Source organism: Benincasa hispida, chromosome 4, assembly GCF_009727055.1.
Source record: "Benincasa hispida cultivar B227 chromosome 4, ASM972705v1, whole genome shotgun sequence".
In the NCBI taxonomy this organism is placed as follows: domain Eukaryota; kingdom Viridiplantae; phylum Streptophyta; class Magnoliopsida; order Cucurbitales; family Cucurbitaceae; genus Benincasa; species Benincasa hispida.
Genome location: NC_052352.1, coordinates 48,005,921 through 48,021,634, shown reverse-complemented (window position 1 = coordinate 48,021,634; position 15,714 = coordinate 48,005,921). Strand labels below are relative to the sequence as shown.

At 32.3% G+C, this 15,714-nt stretch overlaps 2 protein-coding genes across 4 annotated transcripts; one reads left to right on the top strand and one right to left on the bottom strand.

The window, feature by feature from the left end:
- Window positions 1-3,855: 3,855 nt before the first annotated feature.
- Window positions 3,856-11,061, top strand: LOC120075680 (IAA-amino acid hydrolase ILR1-like 6). Its single transcript, XM_039029285.1, has 5 exons — window positions 3,856-4,516; window positions 6,338-6,463; window positions 8,661-8,975; window positions 9,068-9,196; window positions 10,352-11,061. The coding sequence occupies exons 1-5, from the start codon at window positions 4,043-4,045 to the stop codon at window positions 10,718-10,720; spliced, it is 1,413 nt and encodes a 470-aa protein (XP_038885213.1). The 5' UTR covers window positions 3,856-4,042; the 3' UTR covers window positions 10,721-11,061.
- Window positions 9,112-15,436, bottom strand: LOC120075681. 3 transcript variants are annotated; one of them, XR_005481382.1, is made up of 5 exons: window positions 15,208-15,430; window positions 14,084-14,244; window positions 13,656-13,880; window positions 11,930-12,094; window positions 10,563-10,699 (listed from the first exon to the last, which is right to left on the bottom strand). XR_005481382.1 is itself a non-coding variant. In XM_039029286.1 (3 exons), exons 1-3 carry the CDS (start codon window positions 15,325-15,327, stop codon window positions 9,161-9,163), a joined length of 363 nt encoding a protein of 120 aa, XP_038885214.1. In that variant the 5' UTR covers window positions 15,328-15,436; the 3' UTR covers window positions 9,112-9,160. The 3 variants fall into 3 exon arrangements, 1 of the variants encoding a protein (XP_038885214.1); XR_005481381.1 differs by lacking the exon at window positions 13,656-13,880 and having other exon boundaries at window positions 15,208-15,420; XM_039029286.1 differs by lacking the exons at window positions 10,563-10,699; window positions 13,656-13,880; window positions 14,084-14,244 and adding an exon at window positions 9,112-9,238 and having other exon boundaries at window positions 15,208-15,436.
- Window positions 15,437-15,714: the final 278 nt, after the last annotated feature.

The following is a 15,714-nucleotide window of genomic DNA, read 5'->3' as shown; positions in this document are numbered from 1 at the left end:
CAGAGAAGAGATTCTCAATCTTAGAGGGAGCTTAAGACTCAGCTGCGGAGAAGGAGTTCTCCATTTTCTGGGGATCCAGATTCTCAGTTTTAGAGTGAGCTTAAGACTGTTAAAAGCCAAAGTGTTGAACACTAATATTATCAAACTTAAACTATTTAACTCTTTAATATTAGTGGATTATCTTTCTTGGGCACATTACACCCCAGACATAGATGGATTATCACTGAACTGGGTTACCAACTATTATGTGTCTTTATTTGTTTACTTGCTATTAGTATTTTTTTGTTGTTATAGTGCTTGTCAGTGCTTTCCCTTTAACATCCGTATTTCGAGGGGAGAGTCATCCTTTTGCTTTTTCAAAAATTTTGGGTGAAGCAAGATATTTTCTTGGCTTGGAGGTTGAAAGTTAAGATGAATACTTTGTCTCAAATAAAGGATATGCAGTGAGTTTATTGGATTGTTTTGACATGAGTTAGTCAAAACTAATGACTACTCCTATGGAGCCATCCTTGAAGTCGATTAAGGAAGAAGCAAAACTTTTGGTTGATGCAACACCTTATTGACAACTTGTTGGTAGCTTAATTTATTTAACTATCACAATGCCAGACATTTCTTACTCTATTGGTGTTGTTGCTTAATTTATGGATAAGCTATGTGAAGCTCATTTAATTACAACAGAGAGGATTCTACTATATGTAAAGAACACTCTATGTTTTGGCTTGTTATATAAACAAGCTATTTTTTTTTAAGTGGTTTTGTTGATGCAAATTGGGTTGTACATAAAGGAAGGCATTCCACAACATGATACTGTTTTAATACAAGTTCTGGAGCTATTTCGTGGTGTAGTAAGAAGCAATGCTTTATTGTTCTTTCAAGTTGTGAAGCAGAATATGTAGCAGCTACTATGGCTACCCAGGAGTGTATTTGGCTAAAAAAATATTTATAGGAGAAATATCTTCGAGTTTAAACTGTCCATCCATTTTTTGTGATAATGAACGTGCAATCAAGTTTTCACTTTTTTCGAGAGAAAGTCTTGACGCGAGATATTCGATTGGAGAAGATACATTCCAAGAAGCAAGTTGTTGATATATTTATCAAGACTCTTGGTAAAGTCAAGTTTGAAGAATTCAGGAGTGCATTTGGTGTTGTTGGTTGTTTATTTGCACTAAAGGGAGATGTTAAAAATTAATGCAAACTTATTTTGTAAGTTATTAACTTAGGAATTTTTTTTAATTGAAGTTAATGGTTTTTATTTTGGGTAGTGCCTCCTAAATTGGAAGATAGTGACATAATGGTTTAGTGGATTGATTAAGAGAGTTTTTCTAGGTTAGTGGTAGAAATTTAAGGATAATGCATTAGTGAGTAGTTTCTTATTTTTCCTATAAATACTTGTATTGTTTCCATTTAAATGAATGTAGAATTCAATTGAAACATTTGACCCCTCGTGCAATATTTTCTCTTGTTTCCACCTTCCGTTCTCTTTGATTTGTTGTTCTTCGTTACAACCATAAGTTGATTTGAGTTGGTCATCAAGCTGTAATGTCTAAGTATGGAGGCCAACCCATAGGGACGACCAGCTTTAGGAGGTTCACCCTATGAAGACAAAGAATATGCCTAAGTATTGTAATTTTGCACATGCTTGGGTTATTGGTGAATAAATCAAATGATTCACAACAGTTAGTAATGGCTTGATTAATTACCCAATGAATTAATTGGCGAATAATTGTTACGAAACCTACTTTTATATAATTGAGAGGGCTTATGACATTTGAACTACGCTGAAATACATTCTAAACTCTCTACTCTCCAGCTCTCTTAAACTATTATTTATTTGATCGTCAGGGTGTTGGTGGCCAAGAACCCCACCGGTACGAGTTTCTCTATTTTGTAAGACATTTGTTTGATCTTCCAAAAATTACAAATTTATAGTTGATACCAAGCTTTTGCATGAACAAGTTATGTATATATATATATATATAGTAAAGTTATTGAAGAAGAATCTTCATACTAGTATGCGAAATTCCATTATAATTTCTCCTTCCTAAAAGTAATTTGAAAATTATGTAAAAGGAAATAACAACAATCAAATTGAAGGCGTGTGCAAACAATCCTCTCTCTTTGTTTGTACCACAAATTGATTGTACTGTATGATGTACTTTTATATATGATTTATCTCAATTTATTCTCTCTACTTTATAAAAGTTTTCTTTTAATTATTATTATTAATATTTATTAGTTCATTTTCGACCGCTATTGACTTACAGGCGTTGAGTTGATATAGACTAACTTGATATATTAACATGATAAAAGATAGAGACCATTGAATTGAATAGTCAAACTGCACGGATAAAATTGATTTTAAAAAAATAATAATAAAATTAATATAAATGTAAAAATACAAAGACAAATATAAAATTCTCTAACCATGTTTAATTACAAAAATATATCTTTCAACTTTAAATACATACATTTTTCAAAACTATCATTGATTGTAAATTCATTAAAATTTTAGGCAAAAATTTAAACTTTTAAAAGAGTAAAAATCACTCGTAGGTTAAATTGGAACTCAAACACTACCAAACCATTCTAGATAACTACTAAACTCATATCATATCTTAATTTTCATCCATAACATTCGAGTTTCTATCCGATGATAGTTTTGATAGGTCATAAAAGATATATTGTAACTTTTAAAAAATATATATAAGGATATTTTTATTTAAAAAAAGAAGGCAATGTTTAAATTTTTTAACTTCACCTAAATTAATATATATTCTAAAAAGGAATAAGGAGGAATAAAGGGAAAATATAGCATCATGCATTACATCCATCTTTTTTTCTTTTTGCAGTCTACTTCATTATTCAATCATATTTTACTACTCAACGAACTTTTTCCTTTTTCTTTTCTTTTTTGCCTTTTTTAAAATGGTAATTTTGAATTGAAGTGAGATTTCAAAAAGATAATTAAAGCGAGATTACAAAAAGACAATGACTTGTAAGTTAAATTAGAACTCAAATACTACCAAACCACTCTCAATAACCACCATACTTTACCATGACCTAATTTTCATTCATAATATTCAGATTTCTACTCAACGAAGAGTTTTAAAATGTGATAAAAGATGTCAAAGATATAAATATTGCAACTTCGAAAAAACTATATTTTATTATAGATATTATAAAATAGGTGTGTTATAGATGCCCAAGCTTGTGTCTAACCGACCAAGTATCATTTTTCTATTATCTCATGTACCATACAACAACCTATATTTAGTGTTCAAATGTGTCACATCCTAGTTGAATAAATCCTTATAAATAATGGTCATATGTGGATTTTGCAAAAGTGTGCATATTGGCGAGAAATAAAAAAAATTTCAAAGAAAATCTCCACTTTAATTTCCTATGTTTTTATTTTCTAAATTTTAGTTATTAATTTTATATATGTATTTATTTATTTTAATATTATAATTTTTCGATATTCGTATTGTCGTGGTACATCGTTTTGCTCCTAAAATTTAGGATATATTTTCTAACAAAAGACAATTTATATATTTTTTAATTTTACTAAAATTAAATATATTCTAAATGATAAAAAAAATACTTAAGTGCATCATATTATATATATATATATATTGCCGTCCACTTAATTATTCGACGGTATTTTATTTCGTTTTTTTTTAAAAAAAAGATATTTTTGAATTTTTCAAAACAATATTATAAAAAGATAACTACAAGCTAGATAAAATTAGAACTAACATTTGAAATAAAAGTGGTGGTCCTATCAGCTTCGATTCGACGCCCTCTCTCACCTCACCGTCTGTAACACATCATATTCTACCACGTGCGCCAAATTCGCCTGGCCCTTTTTCCCTAACCTCTTTCCACTCCCACGTGCTTAAAATCCTCCCTCTCTCCCCCTCTCTTCTCACTTCTCCCCACCGCCCCCTTTCCCTTTTTCTCCCTTTCTTCTTCCATTTCCTCCGCCGCCGCCGCCAGAATCTCTCCCTCTCCTTCTCCTCCATTCCGTCATCTCTTCCTCACAATGATCTCCTCAGCAAATTTTTTCATAATTTTTTTCATCGTCATTCACACCTTCTCACTCTCCTCATCCTCTCCCGTCGGCGGTGATCACGGCGGTTCTCCTCTAATAGGCGCCGGCTGCGGCTTACAACCGCTGCGGGTTTCTAATTCTCTCAAGAATCAGAGTATTGGAGCGTTTCGATTGGAATCTCAGAGTTGCGAGGTTTGGACGGAGGCCTGTTCTGAGGCGATCCTGACCTTGGCGAAGCGGACTGAGGTTGTTGATTGGTTGAAGAAGGTAAGGAGAAGAATCCATGAGAATCCGGAGCTCGCGTTTGAAGAATTCGAAACTAGTCAGTTGATTCGCGATGAGTTGGATCGGATGGATATCAGTTACGAGCATCCGTTGGCTAAAACTGGCGTTCGTGCTTGGATCGGAACTGGCGGACCGCCTTTTGTTGCTCTCAGGGCTGATATGGATGCTCTTCCAATCCAGGTTCTTCTAAAAAATCAGATATCGTGTTTATGCTTTTGATCATTACTTTTCGTTTTCTTTCACATTTACGATCGATCGATTGCCTTGATGATTCTGTTGATCTGTTGTGCCTTGAAATTGAGCGGAAAACAGAGATTGAAACTAAAAAAACAACCTAAACTCTGTTCTTAAAGCTATTTCTGGCGGAAACGAGTTCTTGCAATGGTTTTTACTTATTTTCTTTCAAAATCCAGATAGAATTTGCTTTCAAATATATTCCATAACAGAAATTTCAACGATCTCACTTCTTCGATTCACAGCTTCTTAGACATATCAATCTTTTTCAGAAGAGTAATATCATATTTCCTTTTTCGTTTACGCTAATTTTTAGATTGTGTGTTGAGAACACATCGTTAAATTGCATTTTAGTCAATTTTCTTCTACAGTGAAATTAGATTTTAAACAAAGAAAAAAAGTAAGCATCATTCTCGAAGAAATCATAGAGTTTGTTTGGATTAATATGGCGTCAGTGACTGTGTCAGGGCATAAATAGTAGTGATCTACTGTGTTCTGTGTTCTGTTTGATTTCTAATTCTCTGTTGCTCGCTTTATTATTTTTCTCACGTGTTTAAATCTCTTCTTTAATATTAAATAAAATAATCTAACTTCTAGAGAAAGAATAAATGGGTTTTAAAGAACATGGTTTACAAATATAGTATTTTATTATTATTATTAATTGTGTTTTTCTCTAGAAAAAGTCAGTACAATCCTTATCTCCATGAATTTTCCTTCATAAAGGATAAGTGCAAGTGGGAGCATGGCTTCTCACACTTGAGGTTGAGGTGGGACATAATATGTATGAAATCCTTGGGAAATATTTTGAGGTCAAAACTAATTTCATAGAATTGATATTAATAAGTTGTAGGGTCCAGAACTCGATTGACCAACCAAGGATACTTCACTTTACTAACTCTTTTCCAAACACCTATTTCCTTAGGTGTATTTGGCCGAAAGAATTGAGAAGGAGTTTGGGGTAAGAGTTATGAACTCCATCCATGTTTGGCTCAACGAGTTGGTGGTCTCACTAGTAAAAAAAATATCAATTTTTTATCTTAGAAAAATTTGTCTTTTCAGTCCCAAAGCTTTGAAAAACATGTGCTCTTGAGTTTTTAAAAATGTACCTTTTTAGTTCTCAATTTTATAAAATTAGGTCTATTTAGTCACTGATTGAAGTAATTTTTGTTTTATTTTTTAAAAATAATTATATGATATTTAAAATTAGAAAAAAATAGTTTTAGAGAGGAGGTAATTTTTTTTTAAAAAAAATTATTATTCTACTTTAAAACCTAACATAGTTATTCAAAATAAAAAGTATAAAGCTATTTGAGGAACTTTTTAAACCTATTTTATAAACTCATGAATTAAAAAGGTATATTTTGAAAACTATCCAACCGGTCTATTCTTATAAACATGAGGATTGAAAAAGTATATTTTTTAAACTCACGGGCTAAACACACATTCTTCAAAACTTGAGGACCAAATGGAGAATTTTTTCAATCCCTTACACCGGAGGTCCTAGGAGTTCACAACTCTCTATAGTTCATATATCTCACTATAAAAACCTATCCACCATATTGTAGCGGTCTAATCGCGAAATAATTTCTCCAATCTCAGTCTTAATTTTTGTCATTTTTAACTTTGTTGTATAGTTTACTTTTATTAGAATCTTTAAATACGAGTAGTGAGAAGATGAATGAGCGTACATAGCATTATTTATGAGACTGGAAAATGTCAAAAAGAACATATATATTAAAAAAATGAGCATATGTAACATTGGTGCAGGAAGCTGTGGAATGGGAGCATAAAAGCAGAGTCCCAGGCAAGATGCATGCTTGTGGGCACGACGCTCACGTTACAATGCTTCTTGGTGCTGCCAAGATTTTAAAGGAGCGTGAACATCTCTTGAAGGTTTGCCAAACACCACCCTCATTTCTTTTTTTAATTTCTAGAAAAATGGAATTTAAACGAAAATCGATAGTATAAAAAATATTTTTAGTCCTTGAACTTTAGTTGGTAACAATTTAATTCATCTATTCTCAAATTTGTAACGATTTGATTTATTTACTTTGTTAAAATGGTAGACGAATTATTTTTGCAAAATAAATAACAATAAGTTAGGCAATTTTTTAGATCAATTATGCAAATTGACTATTATACTGTTGCAGAACTTTATTATTATTATTATTTTAAAATACAGTTGCAGAAATTTATAATATAGACTACTAGAAATGGTCAATAACCATTATAAGTACATCAATTTAATATTCTTGAAGTCTTCTCGGTATTGGTACAAACCAATACACTATCGATTTCGAGACGAATTTAATTTGGCCTTGGTTTTATATGAACAATTTGGCTTCCTTGGAAGACCTTTAACGAATAATTATTCAGTCATGGCTTGGATTTCAAAATCAACTACCCCATTTGATATGTATTTAGTATTTAATTTTCGATTTTTAAAATTATGTTTATTTTCTCTTAATTTCTTACCGTGAATTTCTATATTTCTTAAATAAAAGAGTCAATTCCAAAAATAAAAACTACTTTTTCTTAAAACTAAAAAAAAAAAATCATTTTTAAAATTTGACTAACATTAGTAGTTAGTATGATAACAAAATAATAAATTTAGGGGGGGAAGAGGTGTTTATAGGTTTAATTTTCAAAATATTTGAGTAAAAAATTAAGGTCACTTTTGATAATTATTTCATTTTTTTAAAATTAAGTCTATTTTCTTTTACCATAATTTTTTTCTTTTTCAGTATAAAAATTGAATTCTTAGCCTAATTTCAGATTCACAATAATAAGGTTGTAAAAACTACTTTTCTTAGTTTTTAAATTTTGATTTGATTTTTTAAAACATTGTTAGAAAGTAGATAATATAACATGAAATTGAGTGGTGTAATTGGTGTTTATAGATTTAATTTTAAAAAATTAAAAATTAAAAAATCAAATGGTTGATAAACAGGTAGATTCATAATTTTTTTTCCTTCAATTTCTCAGTCGTGCATCAAATGATATAAAATTGTCACCGTCTTCCGAAATAATATCTCCATTTTTTTAGAAAACTTTTATTTTCTTTTAAACAGCCATTAAACCTTTACAAAAATTAAAATTATTTTTAAAATAACAATTTACACCCTCATTAACTTAAATGAAGGAAGTACATCAAGTCATACGTAAAAAGGAGCTAAAACAACAAAAGGAGAAACAGTAAAATCGCTTCTTGAAAACGATTCCCGAACAACCACTTAGTTGCGTTTTACCACCCTTGTGTGTGTAAAACTTTTGACATCTGATCTTTTCTTTTCCCTCTTAATTTCAACCATTAATTTCAACCACGTGACAAAAATGAAATAAATAAATAAATAAATATATATATATATATATATATGGCTTTTGACTACAATCAATAGCCAACTTTTGTTCTCTTTTACTCGTAATTTAGCACGAGCAGATTATTATTATTTTTTTTTTTCCAAAAGGTTATCCAATTTTCATGAATATAATCAACTCGTCAAATATGTAGACTAGGCTGAGGCTGCGATCTAATGTTTATCTTTATTCTTTTATCTTGTGGGGTATGCTAAAACATGCCACCTGTCATAAGTTAGTTGGGTTTTTTTTATTTATATTGTTTTTTAAAATTTATTAGAAATATAGGGTTGTTTTGAAACTCATTATTGAAATAGAATAGTTCTATTCATTTTCGCTTATTCTAGAGATGATGTACTAAGTTCAATTGACATCTGAATGTATTAATAATAATGTGATTTGAGTCTTATCTCTTATTGAAGATATGATGTATAACTTTTCATCCATCCTCGTCTCTTGATGTTAAAAAAATATCAAAACTGACATTTGGCTGTAGTGGTTTGCACGCTTCCCTGTGAACCTGGGGGTTTAAGCCAAGTGCCATTGTTTAGTATATTTTTAGCATCCCCGTCTCTTTAAAACACACTCCTCTTGAAGAGATGAGGATGCAAGAGCCGAGAATGAAGAAAAAAATACATTATTAATAAAATATAAAAATAAATGAAAAAGTATCCTAAGGTATTTACCCCTCATACCAAATTTCTAATTGGAAATTGATTCAACTGTTTTACAGGGGACGGTGATTCTGCTATTTCAGCCAGCTGAGGAGGCCGGCAATGGCGCCAAGAGAATGATTGGAGATGGGGCTTTAAGAGACGTTCAAGCCATTTTTGCAGTTCATGTTTCTCATGAACACCCCACAGCCGTTATCGGGTCCCGCCCCGGTCCTCTGCTTGCCGGCTGTGGCTTTTTCAGGGCCGTGATTACCGGGAAGAAAGGCCGTGCCGGTTCGCCACACCGGTCCGTTGATCCGGTTCTGGCTGCCTCCGCCGCCGTTGTCAGTTTGCAGGGAATTGTGTCTCGTGAAGCAAATCCTTTAGATTCGCAGGTGCTGACTTTTTTTCTTGTTTTGTGATTTTGCTGCTGTTGAGTTTTACTATATTGAAAATCGTGGATCCGTTGGGATTTTTCTTCACTCAGGTTGTGTCAGTGACATCGTTCAATGGAGGGAATAATCTGGATATGATTCCGGACACTGTCGTTATTGGAGGGACCTTCAGGGCTTTCTCCAACTCAAGTTTCTACCAAGTTCTTCAAAGAATAGAGGAGGTTTGTCCATAAAAGTTTCAAGCTCTGCCATTCCATTTCCATCTGGAAACTCACCCGACATAGTTTTAAAACGATAAACTATATTTAAAAACTTTTACAAGGAGTTAAAAACTCAGCATTCAAAATAAAAATAAATAATAAATAAAAACTGAACACCGTAGGGCATTGCTAACCACATTTTGGTTTTTGAAAATTAAGTTTATATATAACTATTTTCACCTATAAATTTATTATTTTGTTATCTATTGTTTAGTAATGTTTTTCAAAATCCAAATTAAATTTTAAAAACGACAATGAGTAGTTTTTAGCATGTTTATCTTTTTGAAATTTGATATTAATTCTGAATGTTTTCGTAAGAAAAATAAAAATTAGAATAAAGAAAATTGTGGAAAAAAAACAAGCACAATTTTATAAAACAAAAAATCCAAAGCCATATAGTTATCAAATATGGTATAAATGAGTGTTTTTAACCCATTAAAAAAACTTGGATATAGTCTTGAGGACAATACCCAATAAAACTCTGCCATGGTAATTTTTTAAAATGAAAAACTTAAATTATTATTATTATTATTTTTGCTTTGCGATAAAAGTAAGGCATGAAATTAAGTACAACCTAAATTATACTGCATTACTACCCCTATTAAAACACCTTTGAAAAATTTTCACCACTTGCTTTTAAGAGAAGAAATTCACTTAATTGACAATTCTTCCAAAGGTACTCAAAGAAATACATAACTTAAAAAGCACTCTTTAAAAACATAATGCTAAATTAACTTTGGATTAAAATACCATTTTGGTCTTGCATTTCAATTTTTTTTTTTTTTTCCATTTTGGTTCCTATATTTTCAATTGTCTAATTTTAATTACGATATTTTCAATAAATATTAAAATTAGTCCTCATTCTTAAATTCGTATTGATTTCAATAAAAATTGATTTTGACAGACTAAATTTAAAATTTATTGAAAATACATTAACTAAAATTAAACTATTGAAAGTATAGAAATTAAAATCCAACAAAAACAAACTAAAATATTATTTTAAACCAACGTTTCTTCCCAGAAAAAGAAACGATTATTTTTTAATAAAACCATCCCAAATTAAACTTAATTCTAAACTAATTTTGGGTCATGGACAATCCTACCCTACCCTTACAGGTAATTGTGGAGCAGGCCAGTGTTTACAGATGCTCAGCAATGGTGGATTTCTTTGAAAAAGAATACACCATCTACCCACCAACTGTAAATGACGAAAGAATGTATGAACATGTGAAGAAAGTAGCAATTGATCTTCATGGTTCACAAAATTTCAGGCTTGTCCAACCAATGATGGGAGCCGAGGACTTTTCCTTCTACTCGGAGTTTGTTCCTGCAGCCTTCTATTACATAGGAGTCAGGAACGAAACATTAGGCTCGATCCACACAGGCCACTCTCCCTACTTCATGATCGACGAAAATGTCCTCCCGATCGGCGCTGCAACTCATGCAACCATCGCCGAGAGGTACCTATACGAGCATGGAGAATGAGAAGCATACAAGTTCCAGCAACCAGTTTCCATGGCTCTCGTCACTTCGAAAAATGTTCTAAACCAAAGATGTGATCACCTCTAGCAAGTTTTGGGACTACGTTACGTGGGGTTGTGAAGGGAAAGTTGGTTCGTGCCCTACCCTGCCTTCTTGTATATGATTAGGAGACACGGGACGTTGTAGCTACTGCTACACGATATATTTTTTAATGATTTTTTAGTGTATTTTGTTTTGGATCATGGCGTTATATGACCATGTAATCTTCAACAACTTAAATTGAACTTCTCAAAAAGCAAAGGGAATGATTAAAGGCTCATTTGATAACCATTTAGTTTTTGAAATTGTGTTTGTTTTGCTGGTTTTTTTAAAATGATTTTCATATTTTTAAAGGAAAATCCGAATTCATAGCCAAATTTTAAAAACAAAAACAAGTTTTTAAAATGTTAATGTTCCATTCAAATTCAATTTGTGAAAAATGTCATTGTTTTCTACCAGTTCTTAAACAAAAATTTTAGTCATATTACAAAAAATAATAATAATAAAAACAAAAATTGCTTAGGTTTCAAAACACTCTTAAAATGTAGATAATAGTACAAACAAACCGATAGGTGAGAGCATTATTTATAGGTTTAATTTTCAAAAACAAAAAATTAAGGTCCCGTGTAATAACCATTTGTTTTTTGTTTTTTATTTTTGAAAATTAAGTTTATAGACAATACTTCGGCATCCAAATTTATTTTTTTGCTATTTACTTTTACCAATAGGTTAAAAAACCAAGCACATTTTGAAAAAAAAAAAAAAAAAAAAATTTAAAAACTTGTTTTTGTTTTTGGAATTTGCCTAAGAATTCAAACATTGTATTTAAAAAATATGCAAATCATTATAAGAAATGGAGAAAAAATAGGTTTAATTTTCAAAAACCAAAAACAAAAACGAAGTGATTACCAAACGAGGCCAAAATGATTTTCAAACGAGACAATTTTTTTAATTAACAAATAGTTTCCCTATGGTTGATAAAATCCTCCTAAATAGTGCCTACAGTAGAGACTATTTATGAAGTTATTTATGAAGTTTTATCAAATTATAGGAGTTAAATTCTAACGTTTTAAATCATAGAGACTAAATTTGAAGTTTTTCCAGAACATAGAGATCAAATTTTGACAAATTACAAATTCTCTCTACAGCAGCATAGAGTTAAACAAGACTCACCTCCTCACCGCAGAAAGATCTAGCTGCATGTAGAGCAAAATATGTGAGGATTATGCCTGCTCCTGCACGTTGGAGGAGACACATGAGGCACTCCATTATGACCTTTTCTTCATCAATCAAATTGAGAACCCCTCTAACCTTGATCGTCAAGGATTCGCCCGAAACCTAATCAAAAGCGTAAAGTCGTTTGAAAATATTACTGATGTATATAGATGATGTAGACATGTACATTCTGATCACTAGTTATCATTTCTATAATATGGAAATTCAAATGAGTTGTGTAATTACGGAAAACAAAAGAATCAAATGCGTTGTAAATCTAAATCTTCTGTGTAAATAATAATCAGAGATATTGTAGGAAAAACTAACCATGACTTGAGAAACAGTGAATTTGAACACGAAAAAAAAAATGCTATTTCTAACCACTAGATTGTCATTTTTGGTAGAAATAACTGCTTTCATTGAGAAAGAAGGAAAGAATATAATGTCATACAAACAAGCAAGCTCATAAAAACTTCATTAAAGAAACGGTTTCCAACTAGTTAAGATATTGCCTAGAGTATAATTGTAATTGCAAAAAGCCTTCAAAATTGAAGTCCAAAGAGAAACATCATCAAAGACCAAACCTGAGTAGGGTCCCTCTCCACACCCCTAAACATTCTACCGTTTCTCTCTCCCCACAGATCCCATAATAAAGCACACACCTCGTAAACCAAAGAAAACGTCCTTTCTCTTTGAAAGACGGGTGAAGGAGATACTCCCTGATCATCAATCAAATGTTAACCACTTGATTTTCATATCAAAAATGAATTTTTAAACCTCATTTTCAAGCAAGCCCTCAATGTATATTAATACATTTTTTTTTTCTAGTACAACAAGTGGGGTATGAAAATTTGAACCACTGAGCTCAATGAAATGAGTTCATGTCAATTATGTAAGTTCACTTTGGCCTATGTAATCTGAATTTGCATTCATTCTAGTTTTTTAAGTCTCCATTTTCTCTAAGCATCACCCTTGTTATCAGACATCAAGCATGCAAAAATGATTCAATCTAGTGTGTAGGAACCAAGAAAACACTAAGCATAACTATGTTGTAATATCAATAAAGAAATCACAATTACAATATAATAGCCTTTCGAGAGGACTATCTCCCTCTCAAGTTCAACCATGGACACTACCAAAATTCTTCACACCTTTATAAGGTCCCTAACACCCTCTATATATAACCAAAACACCCATAGCTAATTAACCCATTGCCCTTACTAATACCATACTAATCTTACCCATATATCCCTAACTAGTATTCAAACAAAAGATTTGATCCACATGGAAGGAATCAAAGATAATACAGCATCAGGTATCTTACAGAAACATTAACTTAGTTGCAAGGGTCAATATGTAACCGAATCATATAGGCAAAATATAGCTCATTACAATATACTTCCCATTTTTTTAACATATTAGAGGCAAAGGATGATTGAAACATCTAATAATTCTTTTATGCAGGCTACTACATGATCTAAGCTCACAAGTCCCAAGAACACAACCATTGTAACTCAGCTTTTTAAAGCATCTAGGATTAAACATCATTTCACTTTTATTTTAACAACCAGCAGTTCAAACTTCGAGCATATATAGTCCAAGTTAAAACTGCATTTACATGTTCAGCGGCTAAGAAAAGAAAGCAAAAAGGAAAGAAAATGTGAAATGGATGATGATAAATTACTTTGTCAAGTAAGACTCGATGGAGACATGATAAAAGCTTTCAGCATCAAGAGCCCTTCTAATTGTGCTTACCCCAGCACTGGCCTAGTGATCCAACGGAAGTAAGCCATAAAATAAACCAATAATTTTCTGGTTATAGGACACATTTGGAAAGATGCTGATGCCGTGTATGAGCGGGAAGAAGCTTGTAAGGTAAATAATGAATGCCAGTGTATGATATCCCACTCTACAAAGGCAAAATCCACCCATCTCCTTAAAAGCTTATAAGCAACATGACACGCTAAACTTCAAAACCAAGACAGTTTGATCACATGATAAATGCGGAAAGATAGTTATGCATAATTACAGTCCCACGTACTTCATAGATGGAATATGAATTAATAGAATTCAAGGGTTGAATTTAGATAGACAAAGATCTCGAGAAATTACCTGGGAGACAGCTTGTTTGAAATAAACTCTGTAACCATATATACTGATGAATGGTAATTGGTATCATTGTTCAACACTGGAACAAAAAAAGGCCAATGGCTATGAAATTCTATCATATTGAATTTCAAGTGTCCCAATAGGAGCCTCTGCTGGCATTTCCCCTAAAGTAATTAGGGCGGTTGTCAATATTACACATCAGAAAATGGGGTTTACTTTTAGGAAAGTTCAGCAAGGAAATCCACTTATTATATATCATTACAAAGCAATTCAGGCATAAAATACTCTATGATGCACATTTTCTTCCACATGTGATCATGTACATTCAAGTTTCTTTATGGGCAGATTTGGACTAACGGCATAATCTGACTTTATGGCAAGACTCGAATAAAAAAAACCACACTCTAGGGCCCAACTAAACATGGGAAGATGGAAGTTTTGGCCAAGGCCCAAACAAATCTGCTCGGCTCATCCTTGGCCTAGGATGAGGCCGAGACCGACTCTCTCCGTTTGATGAATGAGACATGTTATGGCCTATGGATTAAAAGCCCAAATAACCTCCTCGGACTCAACCTTGGGCAAGGATGAAGCCGAGGCCAAACCTCCCATTTGATGAACGGAGCATGTTAAATAAATGCACCCATTTGGCTCAGTAATTAACTCAATGTGACTCGAAAATCCTGATATGGACGCCATGGGTCAAAATTTCATAATACATTATTATGACTTTAGAGGTAAGTTCGTTCAAGGCATAGAGGAATTGTGGGAAGTACCACACTACCCAGATTTTACTTGTAATTTCACTGATGGTCCGTTGCATTTTTTTCGGTCTGTATTTCGGCATCGTTACAGATTTGAAGCCAAACTTATACAATCAAGGATGCATACGCACAGATACGCAGTTTGTACTTTCTAAAAATGCAACTGATTAATGAAATAATCTCTTCTCTGCAATTGATGAGTAATTGGTTAGGTTCACTGAAGAAACAATCAGGATTCAAGATACACTGCTATCGAAGAGGTGGTAATTTTTTACGAAGATTTGTTAAAGCGGAAGGAGATTGGACTTGGACAAATTTAGGTATCGTTAGCGATGAAATGGCAAACAAAGGGCAAAAGTTACTCACCTGACGCAATGGAAGGTTCCAAATCCACCAATGTTTAAGCTGAACAGTGATGCAGCTCTGCTCAATCGAAATGTTATCAGAGATCTCACCGGAACTCCGAGCTCGCTGAAGCTGAAGCATTGGGAGTTGGAGAATGAATGATTGTAGCAATGGAAACGGGCCTTCAATCTCTCGTTGCCCAAATTGACCGTAAAATCGTGTGGGATCTCATACATGGACCAGATTTTAACGGGTTTTTTAGGACGACCCATTTTAGGGAAATGGTAGAAAATAATTCTTTTTAAGTTTCACATTTCATAATTAGTCTGCTTTCGTAGATCGAATTCATATAATTTTTCTAAATCTTACATAATTTTTTTTATCTTTCAAAATATTAAATCACATTGTCAAATATTATAGAGTCGGGAGAAATTTAAAAATCAAATTGGAAATTCGTGAGAACATAAATTTCATCGAGAAAGCGTGACCTTGGTATTCATCCGGAGTAAAATTAGCCCGAGAAAATCC

Excerpts from the sequence above, each read along its gene's own strand:
- LOC120075681 (XM_039029286.1), bottom strand. The coding sequence starts at position 15,327 with ATGCTTCAGCTTCAGCGAGCTCGGAGTTCCGGTGAGATCTCTGATAAC. Across the intron at positions 12,095-15,207 it reads GGAACCTTCCATTGCGTCAG|GTTTCGGGCGAATCCTTGAC; the intron begins GTGAGTAACTTT and ends GCTTTTGATTAG. Across the intron at positions 9,239-11,929 it reads GATCTTTCTGCGGTGAGGAG|ATGGAAATGGAATGGCAGAG; the intron begins GTGAGTCTTGTT and ends GTGAGTTTCCAG.
- LOC120075680 (XM_039029285.1), top strand. The coding sequence starts at position 4,043 with ATGATCTCCTCAGCAAATTTTTTCATAATTTTTTTCATCGTCATTCAC. Across the intron at positions 8,976-9,067 it reads CAAATCCTTTAGATTCGCAG|GTTGTGTCAGTGACATCGTT; the intron begins GTGCTGACTTTT and ends TTCTTCACTCAG. Across the intron at positions 9,197-10,351 it reads TTCTTCAAAGAATAGAGGAG|GTAATTGTGGAGCAGGCCAG; the intron begins GTTTGTCCATAA and ends CTACCCTTACAG.